The 19,861-nt window shown below is 42.3% G+C and overlaps 1 protein-coding gene across 1 annotated transcript; it reads right to left on the bottom strand.

Moving 5' to 3' along the window:
* Nucleotides 1-15,824: 15,824 nt before the first annotated feature.
* LOC141069293 (olfactory receptor 5B21-like) lies at nt 15,825-16,733 on the bottom strand. The gene has a single exon (XM_073558745.1). The coding sequence runs from the start codon at nt 16,731-16,733 to the stop codon at nt 15,825-15,827; it is 909 nt and encodes a 302-aa protein (XP_073414846.1).
* Nucleotides 16,734-19,861: the final 3,128 nt, after the last annotated feature.

Raw genomic sequence — 19,861 nt, 5'->3', positions numbered from 1 at the left:
GTAATGCCTTGCGGCAAGGACCTGTGATGATGTAGCAGTCTCGTGAGACCGCTACAGTTTCGCGAGACCGCTACGTCATCAAAGGTCTGGGGACACTGCATGGGACGCCGGAAGGTGAGAATATCACGATTTTTTCTTTTTTTTAATTATTTTTAACATTCTATCTTTTACTATTGATGCTGCATAGGCAGCATCAATAGTAAAAAGTTGGTCACACTAGTCTAACACTATGTTTGACAAGTGTGACCAACCTGTCAATCACATTCCAAGCGATGCTTCAAATCGCTTGGAATGCGCTTGAATTCCGCACACGAAAATCGTACGAAAAGCGCTTGATTTCCCCGGGAAAAATGCATGCTTTTTTCCCACGGCGGGAGTTGCAGAAATGCTGTGGAAATTTCTGCAGCATCTCTGCTATGGGTACATAGCCTTAAGCTTGGAATCTAAGTGACTGAAAAGAGTCAGGCGGTTCAGAGTTTTACCCAAGTGGACCAGGATCCAGTTTCAGGGTTTGCTCCAGCTTCATGACGGTTAAATATCTGCTTGGATTTCTCAGCATTGAGGACACAATTATTCGTGACTAAATCCCTAACTTCCTATGTTAAAATGCAGCCACAAACTTCCGGGACCCTCCACCGAGCTTCACTGTTCCTACAAACCCCCATTAATGTGCAACTCCTCAGCCATACAGCAGCAAACTGCCTTCTGTTGCAGCCAAACATTTCACATTTTGACTCACCAGTACAGAGCACCTTGATTCCCATTTTTTTGCACAGCAGTTCTAATATTTTAAGCATATTTGAGTCGCTTCGCTATTTTCCATTTAGAAAGTATGCATTTTGGATGCAATTCTTCCATAAAGACAAATTATGGCCAGATTGCTTCATACAGTAGATGCTTGTAGTTGAGTCCCTCTAGTTTTTGCCACTTTTGGGCCGATGACACTGCTGGTCATCTTCTGATGTTGAAGAGAAGTAAGCAGGATGTGTTCTTCCTTGTTTCTTTGGCCGATCACTACATCTAGAGTCACCAATGTTATCCATTTCTTGTTGCTTAATTAAAAAGAGTTGCATCTTGCTGATGAAGTATAACTACCTTGTGTCTTGTTGTGCTTAGTCTTACCATCGTGTATGACTTGTGACATGGTTATCTTCCACATTCTCACCTTTGTAGCAGAGTTTGTCTGTATCTTACCCAGTTTTAAGTCTCCATCACAGATGTCTCTGTTTCAGTTAATTATTATATTTCAACCTCCAAATAAAATTGATTATTGATATCACCCATCTGGTTTAGTAGGTTACTCAAACATCTGAATATAATCTTACAAAATCCCTGACTTTGTGAAAGTCTACCTAGAAGAACTGATGCTGATTTGATGGCAAAGGGTGTTCTCACCAAATATTGATAGAATTTAGATTTATCTTTCATTCATTCACTTCATATTTTATTAATTGATACAAATACCCTATTGACACTTCTATTTTTGAATACATATCTCACTTTGCAGGACAGCACTTTTTCCACGCCTGCCTAAAACATTTGAACAGTACAGTAAATTTGAGATTACACAGCCTGTATCACTAAAAAAGAAATGAATTAAAAAGACAAAATTAAAGAATTTAATTTTTTTTAAATAAAATTAAAAAATAAATAAATATTAAAAATCTGTAAGTTTATGTAATTTCCTGGGCCATGATTTTATGATATTCATTCTCATATATACCATGATGCTCTTAAATTGCTCTCAGCTCATCCTTATTGCACAGCTGCACTAAAATATATCCAAAATATACTTCAAATATGGAAATATGTTTTTCTCTATAAACTTATTTCCAGCATTATTTCCAAAATTTGCACCCTTTAAGTTTTCACTTAGGAGTTCATTTAATTTACTTACTTTTTATAATTATGGTAATATCCCAAAAAGACATTGCTGCTGACCTGAGATATTTAGCTTTTTGCTTTATTGCTCAAAAATGTAACTAGAAAAATGTATGAAAAATAAATAGCTATAACAATAACAAACATTCAATTACAGGAAATGTATACAACATACAGAAGTGACATAATAATATTCTGCATTAAACTGTAATAAAATGACAAATTTAATACAAGTATTTTATTTTTTAGATAATTTTTAGCTGACCCCTTTGGTATAATAGTTCATGAAATAAAATTATAATAAATATTCCAATGTCTCTTTAACATACCAGTAGACACAGGGCTCGTCCGGATGAAAAATTATTTACCGGAGTGGGAAAGAGCACCCGGCATAGGTGATTTATACTGTGTTGGGGCAATTATGGCCTAATCATCATAGATTTACAATTAACCATGAGGAAAAATATGCTCTGATTATTTCACTGAATTCAGTCTCTTGTGCCCTGAAAATATTATATAATTAAGACTTATGTTTTAGATCTTAAGACTTTTTTACATTAACTTTTAGATATAGGTCTCATATACAACTCAGATGGTGAAAATTTCTTGAAAACAAAATACTATTTTGGGGAAGAAAAGCAATATTTAAAATGGTTGTCCACTTATTGGACAATCCTGTCTCAATCAGCATATTGGCAAGAGTAAAATAACACTTATACTCACCTCCAGTGCTGGCACCATTCCAGTTGTGTTGGCATGTCAGGAGGTGGCAGAAACCCTCGCTTGCCTCCCCTCTCCTACACACAGAGCCCATGCGACCCCTTTTATGTTGAATATGTCATGTTTCATAGGTAATGTGTATTGTTTTACATTTGCTGTGTACTACTGTTATTTATGTGAAGTTCTCTTTAATTCTGTGTCTATGTAGTGTACTGTGGTATGGAGTCAGTGCCTATGTCCAGATTAGGGACATAAGTGGTTAACTTGATGAGGCTGGGATAGCAGCCCCAAAAAGGAACAGGAAGTTCCTGTCTCCAGGCAGAGCCCAGGCAGCACGGCCTGAGGCAAGACATCTGTCCCTGTCCAGGATGGCTAGGACTCCCGGCTAGGGGAATATAGGCTGCCAGTGCTTGCGGGCAGCAGCAACGGGCACAAGGCCTGTGACAGTGCCTTTCAAGAGACTGTCAGCTCCCAGGAACCGATAGGGAGCCGATGCCTCTGCTGATGCTGAGGAGGCAGCAACCGTGGATAGGGACAGCTCAGGAATTGCTACCTTCTTTATTTCTTTATCTCTATATTAAACTGTTTTACTGTTAGACTAAAACTGTAACAGAGTGTTTCCCTGGACCAACATCACCAGTGACTGTGAAGGAATGGTAATTGCCATGTTATACTATTGACAGCATCTTACATGACTCCTGGGATTTATACAGAAGCATCGGTGCCTAGCAAAAGTCCAGAGCAAAGGAAAAAGGGAATTTCCCTTCTTTAGTGACTCTGAAACATATTTTTGGAGATTTGCTCAACTATAGTCATCAATATCCTGGTAAAGGGAAAATATGTGCCTCCAGACTTTCAAATAAAAGAAGCAAAAATATTGGTCAGCACCCAGTCCTAAATACCAGTACCAAGAATTTTCAGTTTTGTTGAACTTTTTTTGGACAAGAAACTTAACTATATGATTGTAAAGTGACTGATATCAGTAGCCGTGGACGAGCTGCTGCTCCATAACGCCCTGACACTTTACAGGAAAATCGTGTCCCAGTTCCAGTGTGCTACCAGGTGTGGCATGCGTCACACTACATGTTCTCCAGACCTCCATTTTCAGGATCACCACGCATAACACAGGGGACACGCAGTTTATTTAAACAAGCAAAAGTTTACTGGACAGTTCCAGTTCATCAGATTATAACACGCAGTATCGGACTCTACACTTCTTAGTCCTTGTTTCCTTAATACAGTGCATCTTCAGCACCATGCTCCATTCCTCCTGAACTATACCTATGTTTATTGTTACTGTCAGCCACAGGGATTTACCGTCCAGTCCCACAGTCCACCCGGGATCCATTACCTTAACTCCATGTGATTCAACATCCATCGCCCCCCTGTATACCTGAGGAAAAGACACTCTTTGTAGTACCTGTACCGAGCTTTGTGCTCCGGACGGTGCCTAAATCTCTGCGAGAGATTCCGGTAACGCTTCCCACTGCCCCGAATGATAGATGCTTGCCCACTGCAACTTGACCTTGACCTTAGTTACTGTACTTCATTATCTGATCTTCTTTCAGGAAGCAGTCCCTTTTTACTGGGGATTTCCCCTCACAGTATGGGCTAGTACCAAAACCTTAACTATGTCTGTTCTTCAGCATGTGGCTGCGCAGATCTCATTAACAACATTGTACAATACATTTTATTATTATTATTATTTTATTATTATTTATTGTTATAGCGCCATTTATTCCATGGCGCTTTACATGTGAGGAGGGGTATACGTAATAAAAACAAGTACAATAATGTTAAACAATACAAGTCATAACTGGTACAGGAGGAGAGAGGACTCTGCCCGCGAAGGCTCACAATCTACAAGGGATGGGTGAGAATACAGTAGGCGAGGGTAGAGCTGGTCATGCAGCGGTTTGGTCGATCGGTGGTTACTGCAGGTTATAGGCTAGTCTGAAAAGGTAGGTCTTCAGGCTCTTTTTGAAGGTTTCGATGGTAGGTGAGAGTCTGATATGTTGTGGTAGAGAGTTCCAGAGTAGGGGTGATGCGCAAGAGAAATCTTGTATGCGATTGTGGGAAGAGGAGATAAGAAGGGAGTAGAGAAGGAAATCTTGTGATGATCGGAGGTTGCGTGCAGGAAAGTACCGGGAGACGAGGTCACAGATGTATGGAGGAGACAGGTTGTGGATGGCTTTGTATGTCATGGTTAGGGTTTTGTAATAGAGTCTCTGGGCAATGGGGAGCCAGTGAAGGGATTGACAGAGGGGAGAAGCTGGGGAATAGCAGGGGAACAGGTGGATTAGCCGGGCAGCAGAGTTTAGAATAGATTGGAGGGGTGCGAGAGTGTTCGAGGGGAGGCCACAGAGCAGGAGGTTGCAGTAGTCAAGGTAAGAGATAATGAGGGCATGGACTAGGGTTTTCGTAGATTTTTGGTTGAGGAATGAACAGATTCGTGGAAATATTTTTGAGTTGAAGTCGGCAGGAAGTGGAAAGGGCTTGGATATGTGGTTTGAAGGAGAGATCAGCGTCAAGGATTACCTCGAGACAACGAGCTTGTGGGACTGGGGAGAGTGGGCAGCCATTTACTTTAATGGATAGGTTCATTGGGGGGGTCACGTGAGATGGGGGAAATATGATGAATTCTGTTTTGTCCATGTTAAGTTTCAGAAATCTAGCGGAGAAGAAGGATGAAATAGCGGACAGACATTGAGGGATTCTGGTTAGTAGGGAGGTGATATCTGGTCCAGAGATGTAGATCTGTGTGTCGTCAGCATAGAGATGATACTGAAAGCCATGAGATTCTATGAGCTGTCCCAGGCCAAAGGTGTAAATGGAGAAGAGCAGGGGTCCTAGGACTGAACCTTGTGGGACTCCGACAGATAGGGGGCGAGGTGAGGAGGTGGTGTGTGAGTGGGAGACGCTGAATGTCCGGTCAGTTAGGTATGATGAGATCCAGGATAGGGCCAAGTCTGTGATGCCAAGGGATGAGAGGGTCTGTAATAATAGGGAATGGTCCACTGTGTCAAAGGCAGCCGACAGGTCCAGGAGGAGGACAGAGTAGTGTTGCTTGCTCTTGGCGGTTAAGAGGTCATTGGTGACCTTAGTAAGGGCAGTTTCAGTGGAGTGGTGTGACCGGAAGCCAGATTGTAAGCGGTCAAAGAGGGAGCAAGAAGAGAGATGGGAAGACAGTTCAAGGTAGCCGTGTTGTTCCAGTAGCTTGGAGGCGTAGGGGAGAAGTGATATAGGGCGATAGCTAGATACAGAGGATGGGTCAAGAGAGGGCTTTTTGAGGATAGGTGTGATGGAGGCATGTTTAAAGCTTGAGGGGAAAACACCAGTTGTTAGTGATAGGTTGAAGCGATGGGTTAGGGTTGGGATGAAGACTGTGGTGAGGTTTGGGATGAAGTGGGATGGGATCGGGTCAAGTGCACAGGTGGTGAGATGACATTTACAATACATTAAAAAAAATTATACTTAGAATACTTACTAGAGTCTTTGTTACCCTATAGTCACTACCTTATGCCCTAAATCTTAACCTATACCTGTCCCACACTATACATGAACATGACAAAAAGTATTTACAACCGCCTGACACTATTCATATTATAATATAGAGCACAGCGCGACTTGTGTCTTCAGGGGTAAGAACACAATAGTACATTCCACCACTCTTACATGATCATAGCATTGACCACTGCTGATAGACAAAATTCTGAAAAAATTCCAAATGGTCACGCTAAAGGGATACATTTTCATCTGTTTGGATTGAGCATTTTATAAGGAACATGATTATTTGTGACTGGAATTGTTAATGATGATTTTTTTCTATTTGTATGCACAATTCTTGATCCACCATTTTTCCCAAAGAAAAACATCTAATTTTGGAAATGGTGGGATTTCCTGTCTTTGGGCTAAAAAGTGCATCACCAAAGACTAATAAAGGGAACCTGTCACTTGAGAAAGCGATTAACCTGTAGATATGGGGTTAATCTGAAGGTTAATAGCATTCTGAACCTGCCTTGCATCTGTACTTAAAGCCCTGCTGCCGGGAGGAAGTCAACTTTATTTTTTCTGACGTTTGGCTTTCAGTCATGGGGTTGCCCTGGTGGGGTTTCCTTCTTCGCTCTGTGAATAGAGAGTGATAGCTGTAACCGCGCCCCCGGCACTGACTGACAGCAGGATCAGCATTAGCATCAGCTGTCAGTCAGTGCTGGGCGTGTGGCACAGAAGACGCTCCTGGCACTGACTGAGAGCTAAGTCTAATGCTGATCATATTGCTGATTCTTGGGGGCGATGGGGGTAAGACCAGCTAATAATGAGCATGAAGAGAAAAGAACGCTGGAGTTTGTATCATCATGTAGTGATAAAGTTGGAAACTTTTTTTTTATTTTTTCATTTGTGTAGCTACTTTTCTTTTAAGGCTCAGCAATTCCTAAGGCAGGGCAAGGAATGTGTATTATATCTAGAAATTAGTAAAATTTGAGAAAAAATACATTTCTAACAATTAGCATTTGCTAAATATGTTTCTAAATTTGTTTATTTGGCCCATGGATGGTTATAAAGTAATAATTTAATATTGAAGAATTTTAACCATTTTCCCTTTAATGCACTTGTTTTCTTTATCTTTATAAAATGCAATATTCTCTGTGTGGTAGGATTTATCACAGATATGATTTTTGTATAGACTATTTTGCAAATATAATTCAGATTTTCAGACATCAGATACCCGGATATAAGAGACGATCAGATGAGGCAAAATTTGAATTGGCCTATTTGAATTGTTTCTCCTGTGAAGCTCGATTTGTGGAAATGAAATTCTAATAAAGTTTAATGTCGTTAATAATAATAATAATAATTTTATTTCTATAGCGCCAACATATTCCGCAGCACTTTACATTTCAGAGGGGATTTGTACAGACAATAGACATTACAGCATCATAACAGATACCAGGAGGAATGAGGGCCCTGCTCGCAAGCTTACAGTCTATGATGAAACAGATGAAGACACGAAAGGTGGGTGGTAACAATTGCCTTCATTGTTCGGACCAGCCATAATGTTAAGTGTGTAACAGTACAGACACAAAGGACTAATAGATGCATAAAGCATGTGGGAACATGAACCGGGGAACCTGGTTATGGTAAAACTTTTGACTGTGCCACACAGGGATAGATTAGGTTAATGCGTTGAGGCAGTAATCCAGTCTAAATAAATGCGTTTTGAGGGCACGCTTAAAATTGTAGGGATTGGGGACTAATCGTATTGACCTGGGTGCATTCCAAAGAATTGGTGCAGCACGTGTATAGTCTTGGAGATGGGAGTGGGAGGTTCTGTTTATTGAGGATGCTAACCTCAGGTCATCAGCAGAGCGGAGGGCATGGTAGGGTGGTAGACTGAGAAGAGGTAGGAGATGTAGGGTGGTGCTGAGCTGTGGAGTGTTTTGTGGGTGAGGGTAATAAGTTTGTACTGGATTTTGGAGTGGATGGGTAACCAGTGTAAGGACTGGCACAAGGTAGAGGCATCGGTGTAACGAATGGCGAGGAATATGATACTGGCTGCAGCATTCAAGACAGATTGGAGGGGTGAGAGTTTGGTAAGATGGGGACCGATTAGAAGAAAGTTGCAACAGTCCAGACGAGAATGAATAAGAGAAACAGTAAGGCCGGAGTCACACTGGCGAGGAATACGGGCGCGTGAGAGGCGCAAAAAACACGCATTACACACGGACAAATGATTTTCGATGGGGTCACTCGCACCAGGCGTATTTTTCTCTTCCGTATCCTACGCTCCGTGCCAATTGCAGCATGCTGCGATTGTCAGCATACTACGGCCGTAGTACGCCAATGCAAGTCTATGGGTGCGCAAAAAATATGGATTACACACGGACCACACATGTGACCTGCGAGAAATACGCACCCGGTGTCTTTTATCAAAGCCGGCAATTCAGTGCGCTATACAGTAAACTCACACTGACAGGTTTAATAAAGAAACGAAAGAATAGATATAGACACATAGAATACACACATATATATATAAATATATATACAGTGGGGCAAAAAAGTATTTAGTCAGTCAGCAATAGTGCAAGTTCCACCACTTAAAGATGAGAGGCGTCTGTAGTTTACATCATAGGTAGACCTCAACTATGGGAGACAAACTGAGAAAAAAAAATCCAGAAAATCACATTGTCTGTTTTTTTTTCATTTTATTTGCATATTATGGTGGAAAATAAGTATTTGGTCAGAAACAAAATTTCATCTCAATACTTTGTGATATATCCTTTGTTGGCAATGACAGAGGTCAAACGTTTTCTGTAAGTCTTCACAAGGTTGCCACACACTGTTGTTGGTATGTTGGCCCATTCCTCCATGCAGATCTCCTCTAGAGCAGTGATGTTTTTGGCTTTTCGCTTGGCAACACGGACTTTCAACTCCCTCCAAAGGTTTTCTATAGGGTTGAGATCTGGAGACTGGCTAGGCCACTCCAGGACCTTGAAATGCTTCTTACGAAGCCACTCCTTCGTTGCCCTGGCGGTGTGCTTTGGATCATTGTCATGTTGAAAGACCCAGCCACGTTTCATCTGCAATGCCCTTGCTGATGGAAGGAGGTTTGCACTCAAAATCTCACGATACATGGCCCCATTCATTCTTTCATGTACCCGGATCAGTCGTCCTGGCCCCTTTGCAGAGAAACAGCCCCAAAGCATGATGTTTCCACCACCATGCTTTACAGTAGGTATGGTGTTTGATGGATGCAACTCAGTATTCTTTTTCCTCCAAACACGACAAGTTGTGTTTCTACCAAACAGTTCCAGTTTGGTTTCATCAGACCATAGGACATTCTCCCAAAACTTCTCTGGATCATCCAAATGCTCTCTAGCAAACTTCAGACGGGCCCGGACATGTACAGGCTTAAGCAGTGGGACACGTCTGGCACTGCAGGATCTGAGTCCATGGTGGCGTAGTGTTTTACTTATGGTAGGCCTTGTTACATTGGTCCCAGCTCTCTGCAGTTCATTCACTAGGTCCCCCCGCGTGGTTCTGGGATTTTTGCTCACCGTTCTTGTGATCATTCTGACCCCACGGGGTGGGATTTTGCGTGGAGCACCAGATCGAGGGAGATTATCAGTGGTCTTGTATGTCTTCCATTTTCTAATTATTGCTCCCACAGTTGATTTCTTCACTCCAAGCTGGTTGGCTATTGCAGATTCAGTCTTCCCAGCCTGGTGCAGGGCTACAATTTTGTTTCTGGTGTCCTTTGACAGCTCTTTGGTCTTCACCATAGTGGAGTTTGGAGTCAGACTGTTTGAGGGTGTGCACAGGTGTCTTTTTATACTGATAACAAGTTTAAACAGGTGCCATTACTATAGGTAATGAGTGGAGGAAAGAGGAGACTCTTAAAGAAGAAGTTACAGGTCTGTGAGAGCCAGAAATCTTGTTTGCTTGTTTCTGACCAAATACTTATTTTCCACCATAATATGCAAATAAAATGAAAAAAAAACAGACAATGTGATTTTCTGGATTTTTTTTTCTCAGTTTGTCTCCCATAGTTGAGGTCTACCTATGATGTAAATTACAGACGCCTCTCATCTTTTTAAGTGGTGGAAATTGCACTATTGCTGACTGACTAAATACTTTTTTGCCCCACTGTATATATATATATATATACATTCTATGTGTCTATATCTAATCTTTGGTTTCTGTTATAAACCCTGTCATAGGGCTCCATTATATGTCCATTTTGCAAGCCTGCGAGAAAATCTCGCCATACGGATGCCATACGGATTACATACGGATGCTGACATGCGCAAAATACGCGTCCACACCTTGATTACGGATGACATACGCAGCACTATTTAGGGGTCTGTCATCCGTATTACGCATGTAAAATACTGACCGTATTTTGCGTCGGATAGTGTGACCCCGGCCTAAGAGTTTTTGTGGAGTCAAAAGTAAGAAAAGGTAGAAATGTTTTTGAGGTGCAGATAACAAGACGGAGCCAGTGATCGTATGTGGGGTGCGAATGAAAGCTCAGAGTCTCTCCAAACCCCAGACCATAATAAATATAAGATGTAAAAATTTACAAAAATTCACATATTCAGATGACAGCTCACCTCTCCAGCTCATCTGGACCTTATTATTTATTTCTATAACACCATTGATTCCATGGTTCTGTACATGAGAAGGGGTTACATGCAAATTCCCGATATCAATTACAGTAAGCAAACTAACAATAACAGACTGATACAGAGGAGAGAGGACCCTGCCCTTACGGGCTTACATTCTGCCGGATGGTGTGCCAGGAGACAGCAGGTTGGGGGGTTGCAGCAGCTCCAGTGTTGATGAGGCAGTAGCTCCCATAGTGGTGAGGAGGCAGCGGGGTCATTGCAGGCTGTAAGCTTTCTTGAAGAGGTGGGTTTTCAGGTTCCGTCTGAATGATCCGAATGTGGTTGATAATCGCACGTGTTGGAGAACAGGATTCCAGAGGATGGGGGATGTTAGGGAGAAGTATTGGAGGTGACTAGCTGAGGAGCGAATATGTGTGGAGGAGAGAAGGAGCTTTTGGGAGGACCGGAGATTACGTGAGCGAAGATATCAGGAGATTAGTTCAGAGATATATGGAGGATACAGGTTATTGATAGTTTTGTAGGTCAGTATTAGTAATTTGAACTGGATACACTGAGGGAATGGGAGACAGTGAAGAGATTTGCAGAGGGGAGAAGCAGAGAAGTAGTGAGGAGAGAGATGAATTAGTCAGGCAGCAGAGTTAAGGATGGACTGGAGAGGTACGAGAGTGTTAGCAGGAAGGCCACAGAAAAGGATGTTGCAGTAATCAAGGCTTGAGATGATGATGGCATGAACAAACATTTTAGTAGATTGAGAGTTGATGAAAGGATGGATTCTGTAGATATTTTTGAGCTGGAGGAGACAGGAGGTGGAAAGAGCTTGGATGTGCGGTTTGACGGACAGGGCAGAGTAAAGGAAAGTGTGATGCCATCAATTGAGATAGATAGATCAGTTAAGGAAGATCTGTGAGATGGAGGAAAGATGATGAGTTCAGATTTGTCCACATTGAGTTTGAGGAAGCGAGAGGAGAAGAAGGAGGATATGGCTGATAGACACTCTGAGATTCTGGACAGCAAAGAGGTGACATCTGGGCCAGAGAGGTAGATCTGAGTTTCATCAGCGTAAAGGTGGTACTGGAATCCATGGGACTTTATGAGTTGTCCCAGGCCAAGTGTATAGATTGAGAATAGTAGGGGTCCTAGAATAAAGCCTTGGGGGACTCCAACAGAGAGAAGGTGGGATGAGGAGTTAGTGTGGGAGTGGGAGACTCTGAATGTGCGGTTGTAAAGGTATGAGGAGATCCAGGACAGGGCGAGGTCTTTGATGTCAAAAGAAGAGACAATCTGTAGTAGGAGGCAGTGGTCAACTGTGTTGAAAGCAGAGGACAGGTCTAAAAGTGGGAGTATAGAGTATTGTCCGTTAGCTTTGGCTGTAAGCAGGTCATTAGTAATTTTGGTCAGTACTGTCTCAGTGGAATGATGGGGACAGACACCAGATTGTAAATTGTCAAAGAGCAAGTTAGATGAGAGGTGAGAGGAAAGCTCAGTGTGGATGTGCTCCTCCAGGAGTTTGTAAGTGAATGGGAGCAGCGATATGTGGCGATAGCTGGACATAGCGGTTGGGTCGAGGGTTGGCTTTTTAAAAATAGGTTTAATTGTGGCAAGTTTGAAAGCAGAAAGGAAGGTACCAGAAGTTAGTGATAGGTTGAAGAGGTGGGTTATGGATGGGATAAGTGTGTTGATGAGGTTGAGGAGGAGGTGGGATGGGATGGGGTCTAGTGCACAAGTGGTGAGGTGTAGAGATGAGCGACTTTGCCTTTTCTAGGGTCGAGTCGGGTTTCATGAAACCCGACTTTCTCAAAAGTTGAGTCGAACGAAATCGGCTGACTATAGGGAAAAGTCGGGAAAAGTCGTGAAACACGAAACCCAATGCAAGTCAATGGAGAGAAAAGTCAGCAGTGAGTGGAGGACTGTAAACACACCTGGCATGAATTTTAACCCTAGAGGCGGCAAAATCTCTCTCTCCCTTCTCTCTCTCTTCTCCCTCTCCCTCTCCCTCTCTCTCTCTCTCTCTCTCTCCCACTCCCACTCCAGCTACGCTACGCTCTGCTTCTCTCATTGGCTGAAAAAAGTCATGTGCAAGCATTCGGCGAAACCCGACTGGCAAAATCTATCTCTCCCTTCTCTCTCTCTTCTCCCTCTCCCTCTCTCTCTCTCTCTCCCACTCCCACTCCAGCTACGCTACTCTCTGCTTCTCTCATTGGCTGAAAAAAGTCATGTGCAAGCATTCGGCGAAACCCGACTTTGGCGCTTGGGTCGCCGACCGCATGGCCGACTTCACCCTGTGGTCGGGTTTCGTTTCATGAAACCCGACTTTGGCAAAAGTCGGCGACTTTTGAATCTGACCGACCTGTTTTGCTCAACTCTAGTGAGGTGTGATTTGGAGAGGAGACAATTAAGCTCCCCTTCAGTGATGCTGAAGAGGGATGTTATGAGGCTTTGGCATTGGTCTGGTATACAAAGAGGTTGTTGTGGTTGAACAATAAAGACTTAGCTTGTTTGGTCGATCTTATTTTTGAAGTGTGTGGCTAAGTCCTTAACAGACATGAGGGAGGTTGAAGGGGACAGTGGTGAGCAGAGGAGGGAGTTAAAAGTTTTGAATAACTTTTTGAGGTTGTAGGATAGGGAAGATATGTGGGTTGTGAAGTAGGCCTGTTTAGCAGAGGTGAGGGCAGATTCAAAAGCGAGCATTGCCTGTTTGAATGTAGAGAAATAATCTTGCGAATTTGTTTTCTTCCAACTTCGCTCTGCAACCCTGGACACTTGCCGGAGCTTTTTAGTGATGTTATTGTGACAGAGTGGTCTATTGATATGTCGCACTCTGCCATGAACGTGAGGGGCGACTGTGTCAATAGCTGATACGAGAGTGGCATTGTAGAAAGCCATGGCACTGTCTGTGTTGTGGAGTGAGGATATGGATGCCAGTGGTAGAATAGAGTCAGAGAGTGTGTGGGTGTTTAGGTGTTCGAGGTTTCCGCAGGGGTGCGCATGTTGCTGGACATGGGTGACAGGTGAGGAGGACAGGGATGAGAAAGTGAGTAGATGGTGGTCAAACAGAGGGATAGGGGAGGTTGTGAAGTTAGATAGAGAGCAGAGACAGGTGAAGATCAGGTCTAATGTATGTCCATCTGTGTGGGTGGCTGCGGAGGACCACTGAGTAAGTCCAAAAGATGAAGTAAGGGACAGAAGTTTGGAGGCTGTTGACTGAAGGGTATCAGTGGGGATATTGAAGTCACCCATGATGATAGTAGGAATGTCAGTGGAAAGAAAGTGAAGAAGCCAGTTAGAGAATTGGTCAATAAAGGCAGTGGCTGGGCCCAGAGGTCAGTATATGATGACCACTTGGAGGCTGAAGGGAGAGTAGATGTGGACTGAGTGGACTTCAAAAGAGGGGAGGATAAGGGAGAGTAGAGGTGGGATTGGGTTAAATGTGCAGTTAGTAGAAAGGAGAGGACCCACTCGTCCACCATGTCTGTTGCAGGGGTGAGGATTGTGGGTGAAGTGGAGGCCACTGTTACACAGAGCTGCAGGGGAGGCGATATCAGAGGGTGTCAGACATGTTTCTGTGAGGTCGTGGAAGACAAGATTGCAAGAGAGAAAGAGGTCATGAATCACATGAAGCTTATTGCAGATGGAGTGGGCACTCCAGACTGCTCCAGAGAGAGGAAGCAGGGGGGAGGGCGTCACGGGCATGGGTATTACATTGGAGAGATTATGGTAGTTCATATTAGCTAAGGAGCAGTAGGAGGGGGTAGTAATGGGAGGTATAAGCTGTGGGGGTCCAGGATTGGGAGATATGTCACCAGCAGTTAGGAGAAGCAGAGAGAGGGAGAGCAGGTGGGAGACAGAGAGTGGGCAGCTTGTTTTATGTTTTATTAGGAAAGATCTGAGGTTGAGGAGCAGGTCAGCAGAGGAGTTCAGATGGGGAGGAAAGAGGGAAGGGGAGATGATTATTTGGTTACAGGGTGCTGGGGTTTGGAGATAACAAAGGAGAGTGAGGATTAATAGAGCAAATACTGTAAGGGCATATGCAAACATGGTGACGGAGTAAGATGGGATAATAGAAAAGCTAGGTAAAAAGTAATAAGTGCTTATTTGGCAGACATACCCAAAAGAGACAGATACATAGTGTGGGGCCCTGACTCCTGCCGTGACTAACTGATGTTGAAATAACTACAGCTTCTGGATACTTTAGCTGCAGTGATACTTTGCTGCAGGGGGACTCGTGCCAGTCCCCACATGCGTGTACCCCTTAGAATGCTACTAAATTTATAGGACTGAGTAGAGGATCAGGTGAGAGGGATTGTGGGAACTGGTTTGGGATAAATTAGCAGTTGGCTAGCACACCAGGGGAGGTTAGATGATCAAAGACACTGGGCCTGGCTACATCTAAACAATATAACACCCTGCACCAGATAACATCTCTAGTGACCCCAACCATGGATATACAGCAGTGAGTATTGAGCACAATGCAACAAATGAATTTAGCAAAGATTCAGCAGGCACTATTATATAACATTAAAAGAAATGTTGCAGGATGATAAGCAGCAGATGACAGACAGAAAGCAGAGGTTGTACCTGTGTGAAGAGAGGAGATGGGTGTTAGTTCCCCAGCGTTAAAATGGATAGTTTAGCTGCAATGATACTTCGCTGCAGGGGGACGCGTGCCATACCCCACACGCGTGCACCCCTTATCATCACCCATCTGGTCTTCACCGCATCATCTGTTCAGGAGGGCTCTGTGCTGCCTGTGTATTTACAGGCAGTACAGACGTCATGACTCCAAGTCTAGTCAAGCAAAACCCTCCGATGCCCTCATCAGGCCGGACATCCCAGCCTAGGATTTCAGCATAAGCAAAGCCTATCTGAAGATATAGATGGGTGATGGAGAGGGTCTAGATAGGTGAGTGTAAGGAGTTTTTTTTAACAATTTGATGGCCTTTTACAGTTCAAAAAAATAGCAGCCAGCAACCACAATTTTGATGGATCTGTGGGGGAACGAATTAGAAAAAATATGTATTTTGGGGATTGAGGACTTTTGTAAAATAGCAGTACAATGTGTCTAGAGTCACTCTTTAAAACTCACATTCCCATAATTTATCACTTCATCAACTTCAACAATGCAGATTGTATTTTGGAATTCTGTAAGCTGTATATGATCGGGTTTATGGTGGGGGTTACAGCGACAAATACTAAATTCAAGAAAGAATCCAGAATATCAGAGTAAGCTGGAATCAAATAATAAGCTACACCTGTCCCATAGTAAATAGTGATGACGGTGATGTGGGATGAGCAGGTGGAGAAGGCTTTTTTCCTACTTTCTTTTGACTTCATTCTGAAGATGATAGAGAAAATTTTAAAGTAAGAAATAAAAGTTCCCATCACTGGGATAAAAACTAATATCAAAATGTCTATGCCAATTACTACATAAAACATTTGCATGGTTGTGCAAGTAGTCATTGATAGTGACTTAATATCACAGAAGAACTGGTGGATGATGTTGGAGTGACAGGAGGACATGTATAAAACTGAGATTATAAGAATTGATGAGTTTAGAAAGGCACCTGCCCAAATCCCAATAGTTATCAAGGTGCAATTTTTCCGACTTAGTATCTGATGATAATGTAAAGGGAGGCAGATGGCTACATATCGGTCATAAGCCATAATGAAGAGGAGGATTTCTTCGGCTGTCGACACAGCTAAGAAAAAGTACAGCTGAGTATAACATTGTGGGAAGGAAACAATGTGATTCCCGGACAACAAAATGTGTAACAATTTAGGAACCGTGACCGATGTATAAAATATGTCTACAATGGATAAATTACGTATAAAGCGATACATTGGTTTATGTAATTGAGTTTCCATACATATGACTGTGATAATGGAGGAATTGACAAGTACTCCGACCAAATATATGATTAAGAATAAAGTAGAAATAAGGAATTTATTACTTGATTCTCCAAAAGCAGGCAAAAGGTAAAAATATTTGAAAGAAGTCTGATTTTTCATTAGTGTTAGATTAATATTCTTGAAAAAAATAGTCTCAGAAATGTTGATGTTGGCTACAGGTCATCAGAGGTTATCAGTTGATTATTCGTTTTTTTTCTTTTATACCCTCTTTTAGAAAGTACATGACTTTTTTCTGTATTTGTTCACTAAAAATGCAAATATTCTTTATTTAGGATAGTTGAAAAAAAACTATTATGAATATTTTATTTACCATATTCTTCGGACTATAAGATGCACTTTTTTCCTCCTAGAATGTGTAGGAAAATGGGGGGTGCCTCTTATAGTCGGAAAGTACCAGCTCTGGCTGTGGTGGGGAGGTGGGGGTGCGGTTTCAGCGGAGCAGCGGGTCACAGAGGCAGAAGACTGTGGCTCTGGCTTACTCCTGTGCCCGCTGCTGAGGAGAAATCAATGTTAACTGCATTCCACACCCATGGGCATGGAAGGCAATGAATATTCATTTCTTTTGGGCATCCTGGTATGATTGGTCCCATCCTTATTCTGGTACGATTGGCCCCATCCCAGTCCTGATATGCATGGCTTATCCTTAACCTAGTATGATTGACCCCCATCCCATTCCTGGTATGCATGGTCCCATCAGAAAAGATTAAAAAAAATTAGCCATTATACTTACCTTCCTCCGCTCCCTCGCAGTGTCCTGCTCCGTTGCCAGCAGCTGATTAATGCTTGTAAGCAGCGCATGGCAGGGACGTCATGCACTGCTCACAAGCTGAGCATAGCTGCCAGAATACTCACTGCACTGAGATTGTTCATCGCAGGGAGCAGTTAGCATTCATTGCTCTTCAGTAGCGCGCAGTGTCAGTGAATTGCCATCTGCCCGTGCCTATTAGCTAGTTAAATCCCACTGTCAAACGCTGACAGCGGGCATTTAACTAGAGCTTATGAGCCCATCGCCGACCCCTTTCTTGTGATCGGGGATCAGTGACGCATTGCCATAACAACCTGAGGTCTCCTCTAGACCTCTATGGTTGTTGATGGCAGATTGCTATGAGCGCCACCCTGTGGTCGGCACTCATAGCAATGCTGTAATTCTACTACATAGAGGTGATCTATGTATCACCTCTATGTAGCAGAGGTAGCAGTGGATGCTTCTTGCCTCCTATGGAGGCTATTGAAGCATGCCAAAAGTAAAAAAAAAGTGTTTAAATTTAAAAAAAGTAAAAAAAATAAAAGTTTAAATCACCCCCCTTTCGCCCCAATCAAAATAAAACAATTAAAAAAATCAACCCTACACCTAGATGGTATCGCCGCATTCAGAATCGCCCGATCTATGAATAAAAAAGGATTAACTTGATTGCTAAATGGCGTAGGAAGAAAAAATTCAAACTCCAGAATTACGTTTTTTTTTTCTCGCAGTGACATTGCATTAAAATGCAATAACAGGCGATCAAAAGAACATATCTGCAAAAAAGTGGTAACATTAAAAACGTCAGCTCGGCGCGCAAAAATTAAGCCCTCACCCGACCCGAGATCACGAAAAACGGAAATGCTACGGGTCTCGGAAAATGGTGCAATTTTTTTTAGCAATCTTTGGAATTTTTTTTTCACCACTTAGATAAAAGAGAACCTAAACATGTTTGGAGTCTATGAACTCATAATGACCTGGAGAACCATAATGGCAAGTCCGTTTTAGCATTTAGTGAACCTAGCAAAAAAGCCAAACAATAAACAAGTGTGGGATTGCAATTTTTTTGCAATTTCACTGCACTTTTTCCCATTTTCGAGTACACTACATGGTAAAACCAATGGTGTCGTTCAAAAGCACAATTCGTCCCACAAAAAATAAGCTCTCACATGGCCATATTGAAGGAAAAATAAAAAAGTTATGGTTCTGGAAAGAAGGGGAGCGAAAAACGAAAACGAAAAATCGAAAAAAAGCTCCTGCCATAAAGGGGTTAATTATTACTTATTTTTAATCCAGAAATGTTCCTATTTGAAGCATTTATTAGTTTAGTGTAATATTCTGTAGCTCAGAAAGTATAGTTTCTATTAAATAATGTCATGTCTTGTTGACTTACCATTAAAGTGTCACAAAGGTTGTTTTGATGCAATATATTTTACCAGATGCAAGAAGGAGCTTTCTGAGAAAATTGATATTAAACAAGGACAATCATGACCTGATGATAAAAGATTTATAATGACGCATGAGGAAATATATTGTTTTGAATCACATAAAATTCAGATCTTCATGATCTTAGAATTTTGTTTTATAAAGATCTGTGTTCTCAGAACTTTCCATAAAAGAACTTATTCTATTGATGTACATTGGATCAGTTCTTGAGTCCTAAGCCATTCTGAAAAATAAAAATAACGATAATTAAAAATAATCGGCTGTTCAATAATTGTCCATAATTTAGATTCTTGATATTTAAGCTTGGAATCTAAGTGACTGAAAAGAGTCAGGCGGTTCCCACTGTTTCCCAATCAGAGTTTTACACCCGTGGATCAGGATCCAGCTTCAGGGTTTGCTCCAACTCTATGATGGATAAGTATCTGCTTGGATTTCTCAGCATTGAGGACACCATAATTCCTGACCAAATCCCTAACTTCATATGCTAAAATGCAACCAGAAATATCAAGGACCCTCCACCGAGCTTCACTGTTCCTCCAAACCCCCATTATTGTGCCAGTCTTCAGCCATACGGCAACAAACTGCCTTCTATTGCAGCCAAACATTTCACATTTTGAATCACCAGTACAGAGCACCTGGACTCCCATTTATTTGCACCGCAGTTCTAATGTTTTTTGCATATTTGAGTCGCTTTGCTTTTTTCCATATTAAACGTATGCATTTTGGATGCAATTCTTCCATGAAGACAAATTCTGGAAAGATTTCTCCATATAGTAGATGCTTGTAGCCGGGTCCCACTAGTTTTTGCGAGCTCTTAGCTGATGGCACTGCTGGTCATCTTCTGTTTTTGAAGAGAAGTAAGCAGGATGTGTTGTTCCTTGTTACTTTGGCCAATCACTGCATCTAGAGTCACCAATGTTATCCATTTCTTGCTGCTTAAGTAAACACAGCTTGACCAGCATATCTTGAAACCCCTGTCAGCTTTAAAATCTTTGTGAGGGGATATCTTGCTGATGCAGTATAACTACCTTGTGACTTG

The sequence above is a fragment of the Dendrobates tinctorius genome, unplaced genomic scaffold, assembly GCF_039654945.1.
Source record: "Dendrobates tinctorius isolate UK_male_01 unplaced genomic scaffold, ASM3965494v1 ptg000257l, whole genome shotgun sequence".
Classification (NCBI taxonomy): Eukaryota; Metazoa; Chordata; class Amphibia; order Anura; family Dendrobatidae; genus Dendrobates; species Dendrobates tinctorius.
Note: the sequence above shows the minus strand (reverse complement) of the source record. Positions and strands in the feature narration are given on the sequence as shown.

What these genes read in the sequence shown, in the direction of transcription:
- LOC141069293 (XM_073558745.1), bottom strand. Translation starts at nt 16,733, where the DNA reads ATGAAAAATCAGACTTCTTTCAAATATTTTTACCTTTTGCCTGCTTTT.